This window comes from Mobula hypostoma, unplaced genomic scaffold, assembly GCF_963921235.1.
Source record: "Mobula hypostoma unplaced genomic scaffold, sMobHyp1.1 scaffold_139, whole genome shotgun sequence".
NCBI lineage: Eukaryota > Metazoa > Chordata > Chondrichthyes > Myliobatiformes > Myliobatidae > Mobula > Mobula hypostoma.
The window spans coordinates 207,614-227,838 of NW_026948194.1; the positions used below are offsets into that span (position 1 = coordinate 207,614).

The 20,225-nt window shown below is 45.2% G+C and overlaps 1 protein-coding gene across 2 annotated transcripts; it reads right to left on the reverse strand.

The window, feature by feature from the left end:
• Positions 1-6,488: 6,488 nt before the first annotated feature.
• On the reverse strand, positions 6,489-19,009 carry LOC134341772 (zinc finger protein 227-like). Of its 2 annotated transcripts, none has more exons than XM_063039690.1 (3): positions 18,940-19,009; positions 16,510-16,678; positions 6,489-9,114 (listed from the first exon to the last, which is right to left on the reverse strand). In XM_063039690.1, the coding sequence occupies exon 3, from the start codon at positions 8,775-8,777 to the stop codon at positions 7,737-7,739; it is 1,041 nt and encodes a 346-aa protein (XP_062895760.1). In that variant the 5' UTR covers positions 8,778-9,114; positions 16,510-16,678; positions 18,940-19,009; the 3' UTR covers positions 6,489-7,736. The 2 variants fall into 2 exon arrangements, with proteins under 2 accessions (XP_062895760.1, XP_062895761.1); XM_063039691.1 differs by lacking the exon at positions 18,940-19,009 and adding an exon at positions 18,633-18,664 and having other exon boundaries at positions 16,510-16,674.
• Between the last annotated feature and the right edge of the window lie 1,216 nt (positions 19,010-20,225).

Consider the following 20,225-nt stretch of genomic DNA (forward strand, 5'->3'; position numbering starts at 1 on the left):
ATAGTGAACGGTCAACGTTTCAGGCTGAGACCCTTCACCAGGACTGGGGGGGAAAGAATGATGAGACGTCAGAGGAAGAAGAGTGGGGGTGAAAAGCGTGGAAGAAGTGGTAGGTGATAGGTGAAACTGGGAGAGGGGGAGTAGTGAAGGAAAAAACTTCTTAGGATATAATTTCCTTAACGATTCTCGAAAGATCATTGCTAATGCATCCACATCTCTTCAGCCACCTCTTTCAGATCTCTGGGGTCTACACCATCTGGTCCAGGTGACCTATTTACCTTCAGACCATCTCTGTTTCCCAAGATCCTTCTCCTGAGTAACGTAACTTTACGCATTCTGACCACTGATATGTGGGAATTCCATATTCTCGTCAGGGTCTTTGACAGAGGAGAGTGAATACAATACTTATTCAGTTGATCTGCCATCACCTTGCATCCCACCCCATTACTACCTCTCCATTATCATTTTTCAGTGGCCCGATATCCACTTCTGCCTCTCTTTTACATGTTTATATGTACCTGAACAAACATTTGGTATCCTCTTTAATATTACTGGCTAGCTCACCTATGTATTCTATCTTTCCCTTCTTAATTACTTCAGTTGCATTCTGGTTTTTAAAAGCTTCTGAATCCTCTAACTTCCTAGTAGTTTTTGCTCTATGTCCTCTGTTTTTTTTATGTTGTCTTTCGTTTCTCTTGTCAGCCACGGTTTTGTCACCTTGCATTTGGAATACTACTTCCTCTTTGTAATGTTTAAGGGGAGATTGATAAGTTCATGGCCAAAAGTACAACGAGTCAATTTTAGAAAACCTAGCACATTTATTTTTCAACATAGTCCCCTCCTGCATTTACACACTTAGTCCAGTGGTCGTGGAACAAACGGATCTTGGACCTCCAGAAAGTGTCCACAGCAGGGGTGATTGATAAGTTTGTGGCCTTAGTTAGAAGGAGGTGAGTTATACAGCTCTCCTTACATGCACATGCAGGCCAACTCTTTGAGGGATTATGCAGAAAGTTTGAAGTTAATAACTCATCTCCTTCTACCTTAGGCTATGAACTTCTGAATCACCCCTGATGAGAACTACACATAAATTGCTGGGAGAGCACAGCATGTCAGGCAGCATCTATGGATGGGAATCAACATTTCGGGCCAAGACCCTTCATAGAGACTTTTGATACCCGCGTATCTGGAATATCAACAAGCAAAGACAATAGAAAGTAGTGCAAAATAGGGAAAACCTTTGACAAAATTTAGTTCAAGGCTTAAACAAAAACCTGCCAAACAGAGATCAATAGTTAACAAATACAACAAAGGCAATAAACACTTTCATCAATACCAACATTGACTTTTTTAATGAAAATATCTTGGTCACATTTCAATCAATAAAATTTAAAAAGATAAATAAGAACTTTAGAAAAGACTACTTACACTCAAACCCACTTAGATTAACACTACCTTGGACAGAAGGAGGAAGAGGAATAACACAGATGAAAAAAAAAGGAAAACACACAGACAGATAACACCTTTAAGTATATAGTATCATCAAAAATGAACAGGATTCAGCACTCCATGTGTGTATATGCAACCGTGGTAAGAAATACAGACCAGAAAACTTAAATGAGAGGCCAACTCAGAAAAATGAATCATCACTATGGAAGAAAACATTAACCAGTGGAATGAGTATGACCCTCCATGGGAGACATCCCAATGATCTGAACAGACGAGATGTTGACAAGGAAGCATTGAGCACCTGACTGAGAGTTGGAAACCTCTTCCCAGAAACAGAGGGGTTCCTTGCAGAAATACAGGACAAGGTGGTTAACAAAAGGAAAGAAAAAAAAAATCAAAAATACATGATACAAACAAATAAACCAGTAAGTACAGAAGATACCAAGAGAAACCAGACGCAATCCTGTAGCAGTTTAACTCAAACTGATTACTTACAAAGGTACAATCAAGTGGCATATATCACTCACCACAATCTTGCTTTAAAATACAAACTGGTGAATGCCCTCTGTCACATCATAAAGGCACCATAAATTCAAGCCTGATCCAGTTTTACAGTCAAAATATTAACAATTATGTGATAATCAATACAAGCAGGAACAACTCCCTCGATAGATAAAACCATTCCCAACCAACAGATGTTCCTCGATCAGTGGAGCACGTCACCACGGGTATTGTTTGTATCATCAGTCAGAAAACCGAAAGACTTTCTCTGCCAGTCAGCTTCCAAATGTTGCTACTCTGTCATTCATTGTCATGCCCCGCTGCTGATTCCCTTTTCCTCATCATACGTTCTTACCCCAACTGTTGTCCACAGCCCCAAACTTTGCCCCATGCAGACCTGCCTCTGGCTTCTGACCCTGCTCATCTGTAGAGAATTCAAGGGAAACCTCTTCAATTAGAGCAGGAGAGAGTAATATAGTGACAGCAGGCCTGAATAGGGATCCTGACAGGATGAAATCCTGGGCAGACAACTGGAATGTCACCTTTGAGCCTACTCAGTGCAAGGGTTGGTGATGTCTAGGAAGGGGAATCCATCTAACCCCGACCTGTATTTTGGGAACTGCAAAATCCTTGGTGTCAATATTGACAGCACGTTGGTATGGGATAAACACGTTTCCACTATTTCATACATGGCTGGACAAAGGCTTGGAGCTCTGTGGAAAGTAGCACCCAAATTAGACAAAGAGGGCAGGGCCACGGTTTACAAAGCCCAGGTACAAAGTATCATGGATGAATGCCTCACAGAGTGGCCTCAGCCAGCTTGACTCCATTCAGAGAAAGGTTCCCAGGATTATAGGTGTAGATGAAAATGCACAATGCAGAATATACAAAATGCCCGCCAGCCACAGCCCTGCAGACCTTCACGCCATGCTGCCTTCATCTTATGAGAGACGGCGTACCAGACGATCAAGTTTGTCTATGCCTGCTCAGGCTGTTTCTATGCCTGATGCGAGAAGCCACACACTGGATAGAAGCTTCCTTCACTGTGCTATCAGAATTTGGAACAGCCTTCCAGATGCTGTGGTTGGAAACATCTGCGACGATGGGTTCCAAGCCTTCAAAAGTCGAGTGCACAAACACCTATCATCTCTGGGAGGGAAGTCATATGCTTCTTCATAAGCTATCATGAAGGGGACAAGGATGGCAATGCTTGGTTGTTGGCAAGTAGGGTTAATACCTGACTTTCAAGAGCACTTGTGAGTTATCTTCCGGCTGGACTTAGTCCTTAAACTGCTGGGGAACAGTGCGGAAAGAACAGGTGCTGTTTCCTCCCGGTAGGGATTAGTTTTTAGTTCCAAGTGCTCCTGTTACATTCTGTCACCCTGCAACTTTATCCTTCAATCTCTTTGAATTATAGAGGGCAGCATGTGTATAAATGTCTCTCTCCAGCAGATTTCATCATGACTCCAGTATTTATACTATTTTTAATTTCTCTTACCTGTACATATTAATTCAGAAACAAAGGTTCTGAACTTAAAGAGGAGTAACTTTGAAGATATGAGACGTGAATTAGCTAAGATAGACTGGCAAATGACACTTAAAGGATTGACGGTGGATATGCAATGGCAAGCATTTAAAGGTTGCATGGATGAACTACAACAATTGTTCATCCCAGTTTGGCAAAAGAATAAATCAAGGAAGGTAGTGCACCCGTGGCTGACAAGAGAAATTAGGGATAGTATCAATTCCAAAGAAGTAGCATACAAATTAGCCAGAGAAAGTGGCTCACCTGAGGACTGGGAGAAATTCAGAGTTCAGCAGAGGAGGACAAAGGGCTTAATTAGGAAGGGGAAAAAAGATTATGAGAGAAAACTGGCGGGGAACATAAAAACGGACTGTAAAGGCTTTTATAGATATGTAAAAAGGAAAAGACTGGTAAAGACAAATGTAGGTCCCCTGCAGACAGAAACAGGTGAATTGATTATGGGGAGCAAGGACATGGCAGACCAATTGAATAATTACTTTGGTTCTGTCTTCACTAAGGAGGACATAAATAATCTTCCAGAAATAGTAAGGGACAGAGGGTCCAGTGAGATGGAGGAACTGAGTGAAATACATGTTAGTAGGGAAGTGGTGTTAGGTAAATTGAAGGGATTGAAGGCAGATAAATCCCCAGGGCCAGATGGTCTGTATCCTAGAGTGCTTAAGGAAGTAGCCCAAGAAATAGTGGATGCATTAGTGATAATTTTTCAAAACTCGTTAGATTCTGGACTAGTTCCTGAGGATTGGAGGGTGGCTAATGTAACCCCACTTTTTAAAAAAGGAGGGAGAGAGAAACCGGGGAATTATAGACCGGTTAGCCTAACGTCGGTGGTGGGGAAACTGCTGGAGTCAGTTATCAAGGATGTGATAACAGCACATTTGGAAAGCGGTGAAATGATCGGACAAAGTCAGCATGGATTTGTGAAAGGAAAATCATGTCTGACGAATCTCATAGAATTTTTTGAGGATGTAACTAGTAGAGTGGATAGGGGAGAACCAGTGGATGTGGTATATTTGGATTTTCAAAAGGCTTTTGACCAGGTCCCACACAGGAGATTAGTGTGGAAACTTAAAGCACACGGTATTGGGGGTAAGGTATTGGTGTGGGTGGAGAATTGGTTAGCAGACAGGAAGCAAAGAGTGGGAATAAACGGGACCTTTTCAGAATGGCAGGCGGTGACTAGTGGGGTACAGCAAGGCTCAGTGCTGGGACCCCAGTTGTTTACAATATATATTAATGACTTGGATGAGGGAATTAAATGCAGCATCTCCAAGTTTGCGGATGACACGAAGCTGGGTGGCAGTGTTAGCAGTGAGGAGGATGCTAAGAGGATGCAGGGTGACTTGGATAGGTTGGGTGAGTGGGCAAACTCATGGCGGATGCAATTTAATGTGGATAAATGTGAAGTTATCCACTTTGGTGGCAAAAATAGGAAAACAGATTATTATCTGAATGGTGGCCGATTAGGAAAAGGGAAGGTGCAACGAGACCTGGGTGTCATTATACACCAGTCATTGAAAGTGGGCATGCAGGTACAGCAGGCGGTGAAAAAGGCGAATGGCATGCTGGCATTTATAGCGAGAGGATTCGAGTACAGGAGCAGGGAGGTACTACTGCAGTTGTACAAGGCCTTGGTGAGACCACACCTGGAGTATTGTGTGCAGTTTTGGTCCCCTAATCTGAGGAAAGACATCTTTGCCATAGAGGGAGTACAAAGAAGGTTCACCAGATTGATTCCTGGGATGGCAGGACTTTCATATGAAGAAAGACTGGATGAACTGGGCTTGTACTCGTTGGAATTTAGAAGATTGAGGGGGGATCTGATTGAAACGTATAAGATCCTAAAGGGATTGGACAGACTAGATGCCGGAAGATTGTTCCCGATGTTGGGGAGGTCCAGAACGAGGGGTCACAGTTTGAGGATAGAGGGGAAGCCTTTTAGGACCGAGATTAGGAAAAACTTCTTCACACAGAGAGTGGTGAATCTGTGGAATTCTCTGCCACAGGAAACTGTTGAGGCCAGTTCATTGGCAATGTTTAAGAGGGAGTTAGATATGGCCCTTGTGGCTACAGGGGTCAGGGGGTATGGAGGGAAGGCTGGGGCGGGGTTCTGAGTTGGATGATCAGCCATGATCATAATAAATGGCAGTGCAGGCTCGAAGGGCCGAATGGCCTACTCCTGCACCTATTACTATGTTTTCTATGTTTAATCACTAAGTCTTCACCGCCCTCTGTGGTGGGGATTTACAGACATTCACCACCCTCAGAGTGGAGACAGTCACTCTCGAAATTGCATTCAGCAATGGCGACAGACAAATATCTAGCATGAAGCTTATTGAAACTTTCTCCCCGGTGTGAAGCCAGCAGTGTGTCACAAGTGTAACATGCTGTAAGGTTTCACTGTTCATGTAATGGCCTCTCTGCAATGTATCACTGCTGAGGTAATGGTTTCTCTGCAGCAGCAATGTTTAGGTTACGAATAGAGATAACAGGGTTTTGGAGTGCGGGGTATCCAATGACAGAAATGTTCTTCCTTGTGAGTCTGGAAGAGAGATTTTCGTGGTCTTTTGCTGGGGAGAGATGAGAAGACGCGGATGGAGAGAGTGGACCCTTTTTCTTGTTTTCTTCACTAACCCAATAGTCAAAGTAAGAATTATGAAGCTCAATTGTTTAATCACATATTGTGTACTGTTTGTTATTTCGGGGTACTGATTTTGTAACAGGGGACACATTGCGCAGCATCCACCCAAACGAGATTTCTTAAGTCTGGCCGAGCTGGGGAGCTATCACCCCCTATATTAAGCTGCTAGCCGAGGGAGAGTTACATAAGGTTAGATTATTGAGTGAATCGCTTCCCACATTCACAGCAGGTGAACACCCCCTCCCCGGTGTGAACCTGGTGGTGTGTCATAAGGACAGATAACTGAATGAATCTGTTTACGTACACGTAACGGTCTAAATGAACCAGCAGCAATAGAGCACACCTGGAGTCTGGTTTTGATATTAAAAAACACTATATATTAGTATCTAGTTAATATAGTAACTTAATCCAGGTAAATCAAAAGTTAGTAGTGTTATGCATATATATGTATGTAAATATAATTCCCAAACACACTCAAGCTCGAGTGGCAAGAGTTAAAGTCTCACGATAGTGATGTAAGGAAGTTCAGTTCAATCCACGGAATTGGTGTGTGTGAGGAAGGTATTTGTAATCCAAGGTGAAAACCACACTGGGAGAAGAACGAGTAAACAGGTCCCGTTGATCTTCCATCCTCAGGCTCCGAATCCACTCTCGAGTTAGCCAAACGCAGGTTATCACTAAGGGGACCATCTTCGAGGGTAAACTACCACCCAGGCAAGGGTAGACACACCGGTAGCCTCCACAGGGTCAGCCCTTCCACACACCATGACAGCCACTGATCAATTCCCCTGATCGATCCTCAACCCTCGCTTGTGGGCACTCGAAAGTTCCACCCAGTGACTCCTCTGTTACTGGCCTCCTTTCACTGACTGGTCGCCTTAACCGGTGTCCCACTGTGTGTCTCTGGGAGTGTCATCTGACCTTGTTTAAATAAACACGCTACGAAGCAACTGTGAACATCGAACTGTCCATCACATAACTCCCCCTCTCTCTCACCATGGCAACCAAGCAACTGTGAACATCGAACTGTCCATCACATAACTCCGCCTCTCTCTCACCATGGCAACCAAGAAGCAACTGTGAACATCGAACTGTCCATCACATAACTCCGCCTCTCTCTCACCATGGGAACCGAGAAGCAACTGTGAACATCGAACTGTCCATCACATAACTCCGCCTCTCTCTCACCATGGCAACCAAGAAGCAACTGTGAACATCGAACCGTCCATCACATAACTCCGCCTCTCTCTCACCATGGCAACCAAGAAGCAGGCAGCAGTACTGCAGACAGTTTTTCTCTCTCATTTAAAGGCACAGTCCATGTCCACCGTAAATACTTCACCACGTTCACAGCAGGTGAACGGCCTCTCCCCAGTGTGAACTCAGTGATGCACAATTGGTTGATTTGGCTGAGAGAATTTCTTCCCACAGTCTGAGCAGCTGATCGGCCCCTTCCCAGTGTGGACTCGCTGATGTTCCTTCAGTTGAGATGACTGAATGAATCCCTTCCCACAGACAGAGCAGGTGAACGGCCATTTCCCTGTGTGTCAGCAGGTGAAATGACCAATTGAAACCCTTCCCACAGACTGAACAAGTGAATGGTCACTCCCTGGTGTGAACTGACTGGTGTCTCAGTAGATGAGATGAGCAAGTGAATCCCTTCCCACAGTCTGAGCAGGTGAATGGCCTCTCCCCGGTGTGAACTCGCTGATGTACCTTCAGTTGAGATGAATCTACGAATCCCTTCCCACACACTGAGCAGATGAATGGCCTCTCCCCAGTGTGAACTGACTGGTGTCTCAGTACAGCAGATGACTTTGTGAATCCCTTCCCACACACTGAGCAGGTGAACGGCCTCACCCCAGTGTGAATTCGCTGATGTACCCTCAGTTGATATGACTGAGTGAATCCCTTCCCACAGTCTGAGCAGGTGAACGGCCTCTCCCCAGTGTGAACTCGCTGATGTGTCAGTAGGTGAGCGAACAGTTTGAATCCCTTCCCACAGTCTGAGCAGGTGAACGGCCTATCCCCAGTGTGAACTCGCTGATGTACCTTCAGATTAAATGAGCAAGTGAATCCCTTCCCACAGACTGAGCAGGTGAATGGTCTCTCCCTGGTGTGAACTCTCTGATGTACCTTCAGTTGAGATGACTGAATGAATCCCTTCCCACAGTCTGAGCAGGTGAATGGTCTCTCCCCAGTGTGAACTCGCTGATGTGTCAGTAGGTGAGTGAACAGTTTGAATCCCTTCCCACAGTCTGAGCAGGTGAACGGCCTATCCCCAGTGTGAACTCGCTGATGTACCTTCAGATTAAATGAGCAAGTGAATCCCTTCCCACAGACTGAGCAGGTGAATGGTCTCTCCCTGGTGTGAACTCGCTGGTGTGCCTTCAGATGAGATGACTGAATGAATCCCTTCCCGCAGTCTGAGCAGGTGAATGGCCTCTCCCCAGTGTGAACTGACTGGTGTCTCAGTAACTGAGATGACACAGTAAATCCCTTCCCACAGTCTGAGCAGGTGAACGGCCTCTCTCCAGTGTGAACTCGCTGATGTACCTTCAGTTTACATGATTTAGTGAATCCCTTCCCACAGTCTGAGCAGGTGAACGGCCGCTCCCCGGTGTGAACTCGCTGGTGAGCCATTAGGTCAGATAACCGAGTGAAACACTCCCCACAAATTCAGCAGATGACCAGCCTCTGCTCAGTGTGAACAGACTGGTGTGTCCACAGGTGGGAAGACCGACTGAATCCCTTCTCACACACAGAAAAGGTGAATGGCCTTGTCCCAGTGTGAACTTGCTGATGCACCTTCAGCTGAGATGACCGACTGAATCCATTCCCATTGTCTCAGCAGGTGAATGGGTTCCCCCCTTTGTTGATGTACAGCTGGGATTTTCTTTGATCTACTGTCAATATAAAGTGCCACAGTTTTAAAGCCATGAAAACATCTTCTGCCCAGATGAATGGTTGGTCTGCACAGCTGTTAAAAGGAATTAAATGAATATTAATATTATTTCATGTTCTTGTCACAGAGTCATAGAAAAGTACAACACAGAAACAGGCCCTTTGGCCCATCTAGTTTGTGTTGAACTATTTAAACTACCTACCCCCGTACCCGTACCATCCAGGTACCTATACAAACCTCTTACATGTTGAAATTGAGCTCGCATGCACCAGTTGGACTGTCTGCTCATTCCACACCTGGATGACCATCTGTGTGAAAAAGTTTCCCCTCATGTTCCCCTTCATGTTTCAATGTCACCCTTAATCTGTGGCCTCTGGTTGTAGTCCCACCAAATCTCAGTGGAAAAAGCCAGCTTGCATTTACCCTAACTATAACCCTCATAATTTTGGCACACCTGCATCAAATCTCCCCTCAATCTTTTACATTCCAAGGAATAAAGCCCCATCCTGTTCAATCTCTCCTTATAACCCAAGTCCTCCAGACCTGGCAACATCCTTGCGAATTTTCCCTGAACTCTTTCAACCTCTTTCACATCTTCCTGCAGGTTGGTGATGTGACAAAGGTGTGCATAGACTGAGATGTTGACTGTCCTGTGCTATCAGCAGTGGGATCGTCAGTTGATCTGCCACCTGTCTTCAGGAGGAGAGATAAGTAAGACAATGGAGCAACATTTGGAAATGTTAATGAAGAGACGAGAGAGTTTAATGGAAGGAGACACCGGTCTGAGTATTGTCAAGACCGGCTGCTTTGAACCCTGAACTTTTTGAATTCTTATGGACAGGCGATACCCCAATAGGGGGGATAAAAAGGGACAGGTTTGCTAAGGCAACGGACACCACTCACGACACCACGAGGTAACGAGACCCTGGAAGCGGTGCGCCCCCACAAGTCGGTGGGAGTTTTGGAGGGCTGGTCACGGGACCAGCCATAGACGCACAGGGTGGAAAGTTACGGTCGGCAGGAACCAGGTGTGTGTGTCCGCCCTTGCCTGGGTGCTAGGTTCACCGCAGAAGAACGATCGTGTCTGAAACGGAGGGGTCACAGTCGGTGACCTCAGAAGACATTACAAAGGGCTCGCCCGAAAGCTAACTGCGAGGAATATCGAAGGTCTGTTTGGAATCCGATTTGAATATTCATTCGTTCTCTCTCTCTCTTCAACGGCACAAAAGTGATTACCGTGAAATGAACTAAATTGAACTCTGTCACTTGTGATTGATCATTTTACCCCTAGACTGCGGTAGAGCTTGATTGATCCTATTATCCTAGTCCTGTGTACATGTGTGTTTATTCATTGCTAACCTGTTGCATTTATATCCTTACTATTAGGGTACTGTGTTGCTTATTCCTTTAATAAAACTTTCTTAGTTCCAGTAATCCAGACTCCAACTGAGTGATCCATTTCTGCTGGTTTGGCAACCCAGTTACGGGGTACGTAACAGTGACCAAAACTGGACCCAACACTCCAAATTAGGTCTCACCAATGTCTTGTACAACACCAACATAACATCCATCTCTTGTACTCAGTAATTTGGTTTATGAACGCCAATGTCCCAAAATCTTTTTTTCCATCCCTATCAAACTGTGACACCACTTTCAGTGAAATATAGACCTGTATTCTCAGATTCATTTCTTCTACAACACTTCTCGGTGCCCTACCAGTCACTGTGTAAGACCTACCCTGGTAGGTCCTACTAAAGTGCAACACTTCACACTTGTCTGCATTAAATTCCATTTTCCATTTCTCAACCCATTTTTCCAGTGGGTCCAGATGTCACTGCAAGATATGATAGTCTTCCTCGCTGTCCACTACACCACTAATCTTGGTGTCATCCACAAATTTGCTGATCCAGTTAACCACCATATCATCCAGATAACTGATATAGATGACAAACAACTAGTCACAGGCTTCCAGTCGGAGGGGAAGATCCATCTGCTTCCATACTCTGGTGATGAAGTTTTAAGGGGATTGGGTGAAATAAGAAATGATTCTTGGACTCTTGTAAATAATGGGTTAAAATTTAAGTGTGAAATTATGTGTGCTCTGTTCTGGATAGTGTGCAAATTTCTGTTTTGTCCTTCACTGAGGAATCTGCTTGCAGCTTGTTTAGATTAACGACTCACAGATGTCTCTTGGGAACATTACGTAGAGTTGAGTTCTCATGAGACACGAATTGAACTAAGTTCCCTCCCATGTCTAACAAAAGAGAATAACTGATAAGGATTGGACAGAACGTTCATTTGTTATTAAAACCCTGATTTAGTGGACTCTCTTATCTCAGAAATTAAGTTTTGCTCCAACGGACAAGGTGGGAATACCAGTTGAACTAAAGTCCTCTTTGTTTTGCTAGTTCTATAAATTGTAACATTTCTGCATGTTAGACAAAGGTTCGTCACGAGCCGCCAGAGGGAGAGGAGTTCTGTCTCTCTGATGCTCGGCTCTGAGCTTCTCACCGGCTCAGTTCAAACAAATAAACTGATGAAAAGGATAAAGTAAAGAACTGTTTGTGGTGTGGTTATTGGTCCGGCCAATTTAAGTTTATACCATAAAGAGTATCCCATCCAGATACTTCACACCTTTGTACGGCTACTCTCTTCTGTTGACTTCAGGAAACAGCAGAGAACTGTGGACACAGCTGAGCACATCATGGAAACAAGCCTCCCCTCCACGGACTCACTCACTCACTCGAGAGACTTTGAACTTTTTACTGAGCCACGGACTGTTCTTCATCAAGTTATGGTATTGTTGCACTGTTGTAACTATATGTTATAATTACGTGGTTTTGTTAGTTTTTTCAGTCTTGGTCTGTCCTGTGTTTTGTGATATCACACCGGAGGAAATACTGTTTCATTTCTTAATGCATGCATTACTAAATGACAATAAAAGACGACTGTGTGTCTTCATAATCTAATAATCCAATTAAACATTCCCAGAACCCCAGACCAGACATTCTTCATTCTCAACCACCCCTCGGGTCGAAGATAAATGAAAACGAAAAAACAGAAAACATACCCCCAGACCTAGGGATATTTTCCATTCTGCTGTTATAAGCAAACTGAATATTCCTCAGCATTATAAGGTAGACTCTTGACTTCATAATGTAACTAGATGTGACCTTGCACCATGTCTACCTGCAGTGGATTTTCTCTGTAACCACATTGCTTTGTTACACACTGTTAATGTTTTATCATAATCTACTGTTGTAATGTGTGGATCTGAGATGATGGTTTGCAAGACAAGATTTTCATTGAACCTCGGTACATGACAATAATAAACGATTCCCCACTTTAATTGTGTGGAAATATTAGACAGACTGAGCTTCTCATCTGGAACTTCTGGAGGGAGATTTCACTGAAGTTTACAAATGTTTGAGAAGCCCAGAAAAACAGAAACGGCTTCCTTCTTGGAATAATAGGGCTATATACCTCGAAACATTGGCGACACTTCGGCAATTTGTAACAGTGGAATGGAGTCAATGAATAAAAAATGCCCACCCACAATGAGAGGACGTGACAGATCTGGATCTCACTCCCTTGTCTGAATGGAAGAAAGATTAAACTAAACAACCATGAGAAACAAACCCGCAGACGTAAGGAAGTGGACGTGACGTCAGACCCCGGTGTAGCAAACCCATGCGTGACATCAGGCATTGGAGGGGGGAGGGAAGGGGAGAGGATAAGATTTTTGGTTCCATGGCTGTCTTCCAGGGAAGGTGGGACCTGCACAGAAGGGACCACAACAAGACAGAAGGTTCTTTGGAAACTGAAGATCTGAAGGCAGAAAAGCTACCTGGGTCAGATGGTTTACACCCAGAGTTCTGAAAGAGGTGGCCGGAGAGATCGTGGAGGCATTAGCAATGATCCTTCAAGAATCACTAAATTCAGGAATGGTTCTGGAAGACTGGAATATTGCAAATGTCACTCCACTCATCAAGAAGGGAGAGAGGCAGAAGAAAGGAAACTACTGGCCAGTGAATCTGACAGTGGTTAGGAAGATGTTGGAGTCGATTGATAAGGATGTGAGTTCAGGGGACTTGGAGGCACAAGATACAATAGGCCTGAGTCAGCATCGTTTCCTCAAGGGAAAACTGCTGTACTCACTGTACACCCACGATTGTGTAGCCAAGTTTCCATCAAACTCAATATATAGGTTTGCTGATGACACAACAATTGTAGGACGTATGTCGGGAAATGATGAGTTTAAGTACAGAGAGGAAATTAAGAACCTGGTGGCATGGTGTGAAGACAATAACCTATCCCTCAACGTCAGCAAGACAAAGGGATTGGTTGTTGACTTCAGAAGGCGTAGCGGACCGCACGACCCAATTTACATCGGTGGTGCGCAAGTGCAACAGGTCAAAAGTTTTAAGTTCCTCAGGGTCAATATTACAAATGACCTGACTTGGTCCAACCAAGCAGAGTTCACTGCCAAGAAGGCCCACCAGCGCCTTGACTTGCAGAGAAAACTAAAGAAATTTGGCCTGTCCCCTAAAAACCTCACTAATTTTTATAGATGCACCGCAGAAAGCATTCTTCTAGGGTGCATCACAACCTGGTATGGAAGTTGTCCTGTCCAAGACCGAAAGAAGCTGCAGAAGATCGTGAACACGGTGCAGCACATCACACAAACCAATCTTCCATTCGTGGACTCACTTTACACCGCACGCTGTCGGAGCAGTGCTGCCAGGATAATCAAGGACACGACCCACCCAGCCAACACACTTTTTGTCCCTCTTCCCTCCGGGAGAAGGTTCAGGAGCTTGAAGACTCGTACGGTCAGATTTGGGAACAGCTTCTTTCCAACTGTGATAAGGCTGCTGAACGGATCCTGACCCGGATCTGGGCCGTGCCCTCCAAATATCCGGACCTGCCTCTCAGTTTTTTTTACACGACCTTACTTCCCATTTTTCTATTTTCTATTTATGATTTATAATTTAAATTTTTAATATTTACTAATTTTAACTATTTTTAATATTTTTAATATTTAATAATTGTAATCCAGGGAGAGTGAAGCGCAGAATCAAATATTGCTGTGATGATTGTACATTCTAGTACCAAATGAAAGGGTTGACTATTCTCTAAATGGAGAGAATGTACAAAAAATCTGAGCTGCAAATGGAATTGAAAGTCCTTGTGCAGGATTCACTGAAGGTTAATTTGTGGGTCGAGTCTGTGGTGAGGAAGGCAAATGTGATTTTTGCATTCAGTTCAAGGAGACTAAAATATAACAGTGAGGATGTAATGTTGAGACTTTATAAAGCTCTTGGATTGTTCTCAGCAGTTTTGGGCCCCTTATCTCAGAAAGGATGCACTGACACTGGAGAGAGTTCAAAGCAGGTTTACGAAAATGAGTGCAGAATTGAATGGCCTGTCATAGAAAGAGCATTTGATGGCTCTGGACCTGTATTCAGAGGAATGAAGGATGATTTCATTGAATCCTATTGAATGGTGAATGGCCTTGATTGAGTGGATGTGGAGAGGATATTTCCTGTATTGGGAGAGTCCACGACCAGAGGACGCAGCTTCAGATTAAAGGGGGTAGAGGGGCGTTCTTTTAGAAAGGAGATAAGGGGGAATTCTTCAGCCAGAGAGTGGTGAATCTGTGGAACCCTTTGCCACGGGCAGCTGTGAAGGCCAGGTATTTATGGATATCAAAGGCAGAGGTTGCTAGATTCCTGATTGGTGACGGTTTACGGGGAGAAGGAAGGAGACTGGGACAGAGGAAAAATGGAACAGGCTTGATTAAATGGCAGAGCAGGTGCGATGGGCCAAATGGCCTAATTTTGCTCCTACAGTATATTTTATGGTTTTATGTAGGGGCAACAGAATGACGTCACATGTGGGTGAGAGTTTGTATTCAAAAACTGTTTAATGGACATTTTTTATGATATCAGGGGGTGAACAAAGGAAACGACGGTTTTCATCAATGAATCCAACATTGTGTGACTTAAAGTCCCCTGCAAGATACCCTACTCTGCCATGTTGTCCGTAGAGTGGGCGGTGTGGTGCTTGTCTCGAGTTGGGTCACAAAACCCCACCGTTTCTGAGGAGGACTTTCCGGGGTGATCTGGTCTGGGGTGGGTCAGTCAGTGCAGTGTCTTGTTGTTTAGTATTTTCAGAAACAACAGTTTTACTGATATAAACCGGAATTGCCAGCAGGGTAAAGACAGGTTCGTATCAGTTAACAGAAGACCTCTCATCCCTGCAGTCCTTGTCTCCCGGCAATCTAAACACCCCGAAAGTGTAGGTACCCCTTCCTCTAAAGTGAGTGAATCATTCACGATAGCTGATCGCTGAGAGGAATGATATTTGTTGGGCGTTAAAGTTGGTCCAGGTTTGGCTGGATGGAGTTAATGCAGAGTTCGGGGGTGTCACAGTGAAAGAACCGAACAGCCAGATCCTCGACGTTGTCCCTCCGACCTCCGGCCACTGGTGGCGCCGTGGGGACCTCCTGCAAATCACAGCACAGGGCCGACCCCAGCTGTTGCCGGCGGTTCTCCTGGTTGGGCGGCGATGAGGAAGGGTCTGATCTCGGGTTTGTGTAAATCGAAGAGCGGTTGCAGTGGGAAAGGGCTGGGACCGAGCCGGACAGCTGGACAGTCTGGGCTGGGAATGTAGGATCAGTTAGTTGTGGTCCCCAAGCTGTGAGAGTGGATGTCGGTGACGTGGATCTGTTTACGTGTACGGGTGTGGGGTAAATGGTGGGAAAGTTGTGGGGCTATTGGCGGGGTGGAGGGAGGTTGGAGATGTGTGGGTTATCAGACACAGTGTGACCCAGGAGGAGTGGTCCTAGGCAGATTAAGTTGGAAGCAAGAGAGGATCTCGTCCGTTGCATCAGACAGCTTTCAGGAAGCAACAAATCTCTCTTTATATTAATCACTGTCTAATCTTGCTGCTAACATTGTGTTTGTCACAGAGCCCAGAGTCTAGGAACAGCTAGATGGTAGGAAGCAGATGGTGATGATGGGAGGCTGGTTATTGGAGTCCAGGTCCGTGTCTCATAGAGCTCCCCAGGGTTACACCCATTGTTAATTGTCATCTATGTCAATAATCTGGTTGAGAATGTACAGGGTATGGGGAGTGAGTTTGCAGCAAGTAATTTCAAACAATTACTTCTTTTTGCAAGATAGTAATATAAACACCCCTCTTTCCCTCTCCACACTCAGAACCGACCAAAAGCTACTTCAGAAGATGCAAGTTCTTTAAATGAGCAAACACTGAGGGAATGTGAGTGAGTTTAAAGAGCTGGGATACTGACAGTACATTACCAGACCTGGAGTGATTGCAACTGGGTCTGACAGAGGCGTAACTGGTATTTCTGGGCACATTCAGTCTCACCACAACTATTCCCTACCTTATTTTGTACAGATATGTAATGTCTAAAGGACCAGTGTTTGAGTAAATGAGACTCACCGAACTTGCTCCGGACTGAATCAATGGAAACCCTGAGTCAGAAGGGTTCTCTCCAGTTGATGCTCTCAGTCCTCGGGCTGGTTCATTTGCTGCTGTTCCCTCATCTTCAGTCGTGGTTTGCTTCCAGTTGTGGGCTTTTGTTCCAATAAATCTCTCACCACAGGTCTAACTTCAAAATGAAAGATAATGAAACATGTTAACAATACAAAGGAGAACAAAATATTTCTGCTCACTGAAATCTAAACATTGAAGACAAATATAATGATCTCAGTGAACAAATCTGTAATTATCCCTGACACGTCACAAAACCTGATAAGGGATAGGAAGGAGTCATCATTCAGTCATGGTAAGATATAAGACACAGGAACAGAATTAGGTGATTCGATCCATCGAGTCTGCTCCATCATTCAACCACGGCTGAGATTTATTCCAACACCATATTCCCGCCTTCCTCCTGTAACCCTGAAGCTACTTAGCAATCATGAATATTTTAATCTGCCCTGAATATACCCAAATGACAGCCTCAGCCACCCTCTGTGGCGACAAATTCCACAGATCAGCCATCTTTTGGCTGAAGAAATTTTTCTCATCTCAGTTTTAAAGGGAAGCATCTTTATTCTGAGACTGTGCTGTCAGATCACAGACTCTCCATCTAATGGAAATATCCTCTCAATGTCCATTGTATCCAGGCTTTTCAGCATTCAGTAGGTTTACTTAACCACCTCCCCTTTCACCACCCCGTCTGAACTCCATTCAGCACAGCCCCATAACTATCAAATGCTCCTCATACATAAAACCGATCATTCCTGAGATTATTCATGTGAACCTTGTATGCAACAACTGCACTGAACACATTCCCAAGTACAACAGACAATCAGGAAATTTAAACCTTTCCAGAGTGAATGTAATAAAAAGAAACTGGAATCACCAGAATCGCTCAACAGGTAAGGAACTGCTGTGGGGAGAGCAACAAATTTAATGATTCAGGTTCACAATCTTGCCAGGATGGATTCAGAATTTAGTGCAGATCTCCAGCAAATTGAGTTTCTGTTTGATTTCCACTGTCCGACAGACAGGTGACAGTGAGGAAGAATTTCCAATCACAGTTCGAACACTGAACCCCCCAGGTCTATTTCTACTGGTGCAAACACAGAACAGCCCATTTAATCACAGCCTGTCCTTGTGAGGGATGGAATACAAACTCATTCCCTCCTCAGATCAACAGCATGGCTTCCAAAGGAACTCCAGAAACATACATTTGATCCAAGATGGGAAATACATGCTCAACACCTCAGAAACCCTGGCAGATTGATCCCTGGGTCCATTTTACTTGGATCTAAAACTGTGATATCCCAGGACCCAACCTCACAGGGTCACACAGCTGAACCTGTCACTGACCAACCCTCAGAGCCTCACATATCGTCCCCACATCTCAGACTGGGTGGTGCTATCCGGGATTTCCCCACAACCAATGTCCAGCTGCTCGAAACTTCTGCTTCATTGCAGAAGGATGAACATCCAGTCCCATCTGTAGAAGCACTAACCAAAGTCAAATCCAGAACACCGACAGTACCATATGCCTGGAATGCCGATCACAGGATTATAGCCCAAGCACCAACTCTCCCAGTACTCTTTGCTGACAGGAAAATGCTGCAGTGTGTCAGCCAGTCACAGTTCAAAAACCAGCACCTCCACACCAATGCACAACACAACTGGTACCTGATGACCCTCTGGCATTCCAGCTAACAAAAACTGATTCTGGAAATAACTCAGCGAGGCCAAACGTGTAAAAAAACACTTCACAATGCAGACAAAGTTTAGAAGAAAGATTGCTGATATATAACATTGAGGAGGTGGGACACAGGGTGGACTGAGGTTGACCCAGATGGTTGATGCATATCACTGAAGTGGGGAGGGATGGGGAGACAGGACAAAGGTTGAACAAGATGGGCAGGGAATGAGCAGAGGGAACCATGTGGGGAAGAAATCTAGGATCATTACTGATGATCCTCTAGCAATACACATATAGTGAATGAATAGTACATACTACTGCACCAAAGATCCTAAAATGACAAAATTAGAACAAACAATAAGAACTTTGGCATATGAAATTTGGCCCTCACCAATTTTTAATCACCACACCATAGAAAGTTTCCCAACCGGACACTTCACGCTTTTGCATGGTAATTACTCTGCCCGTGACTGCGAGGAACTGCAGAGACCCTTGGATACAGATCAGACAAACCCCCTCCCAGCCTGGGAACCACAACGAACGGATCTCACAGCCCGGGCTCGGGCGCAAAGCTAAAACCGGGGCTGCGGGACCGGAGAGCCCGGAGCCTTCAGCCGTCCGGGAGAACACGGTCCCAGGCCTTTCCCACTGCAGCAGGCTTCCAATTCACACAATACCGGGATCAGATCCGTACTCACCGCTGCCGGCGACAGCTGCGGTCGGCACGCAGAGCGCTACAAATCACCGCCGGTAGCCGGAGGTCCACACAGCTCCACCAGTGGCCGGAGGGCCACACAGCGCTGCCAGCGGCCGGAGGACGAAACAGCGCCTCCAGTGGCCGGAGGCCCGTGGGACAATGGAGAGGTTAATTACAACCACGAGAAAGTCTACAGATGCCGGAAATCCAGAGCCACACAAAAAAAATGCTGGCGGAACTCAGCAGGCCGGGCAGCATCTATCGACAATGCCGTCTTGGACAATGTCTCCCATCCACTACATAAAGTACTGGTTGGGCACAGGAGTATATTCAGCCAGGGACTCATTCCACCGAGATGCAAAACTGAGCCTCATAGGAAGTCATTCCTGCCTGTGGCGATCAAACCTTACAACTCTTCCCTTGGAGAGTCAGACGCCCTGAGTCAATAGGCTAGTCCTGGACTTATTTCCTAGCATAATTTACATATTATTATTTAACTATTTATGGTTTTATATTGCTATATTTATACTCTATTATTGGTTGGTGCAACTGTAACGAAAACCAATTTCCCTCGAGATCAAAAAAGTATGACTATGACTATGAAAAGAGTCAACAGTCGACGTTTCCCCTTGAACCTTCCTTCAGAACTGAGATGGAATGGGGGAAATATTTGAATAAAAACGGAGCGGGTGAGGAAGGGGTGTCTATGGTCCACATGGACAGGGTGTTGAGTTTACCAGGAGACAGAGACTGCAGGGACGGGAGGTTTTCTGTTGACTAATACACTGTGTGTGGACCCCGCTGGCAATTCTGGTGTTGTGACCCGAATGGAGACAAACACCACGCTGCCCACTCCACCAACAACACGGCACAGCCGGACACATAACAGGGGACTTTACATCTCACAACACTGGATTCAGTGATGAAACCCGGGATTAATGTTGTTGTCCCACTGAAATCATCAGAAACGTCCATTCAGGTGTTTTTAAATACGAGCGCTCCCCCACAGGTGACGTCACACAGGTGCACCCCCCCCCACGCGCCTGACGTCACACACGGGTTACCCTGACTGGGATCTTCCCTCACGTGCACGGTGTCTACGTCACCCACAAGCTGCTGTGCTCGAGCTTTGTCGGTTTAACAGCTGGGCTACTAATCACGTGATCATCCCTCCCCGTCACTGAAATCCAACGCTCAGCTGCGCTATTGCCATTGGTGGGATATAATGCCAATCACTGGTTACACCCAATAGCAGAAGCGGACCAGCGGAGAGGGCGGTACCCCCGC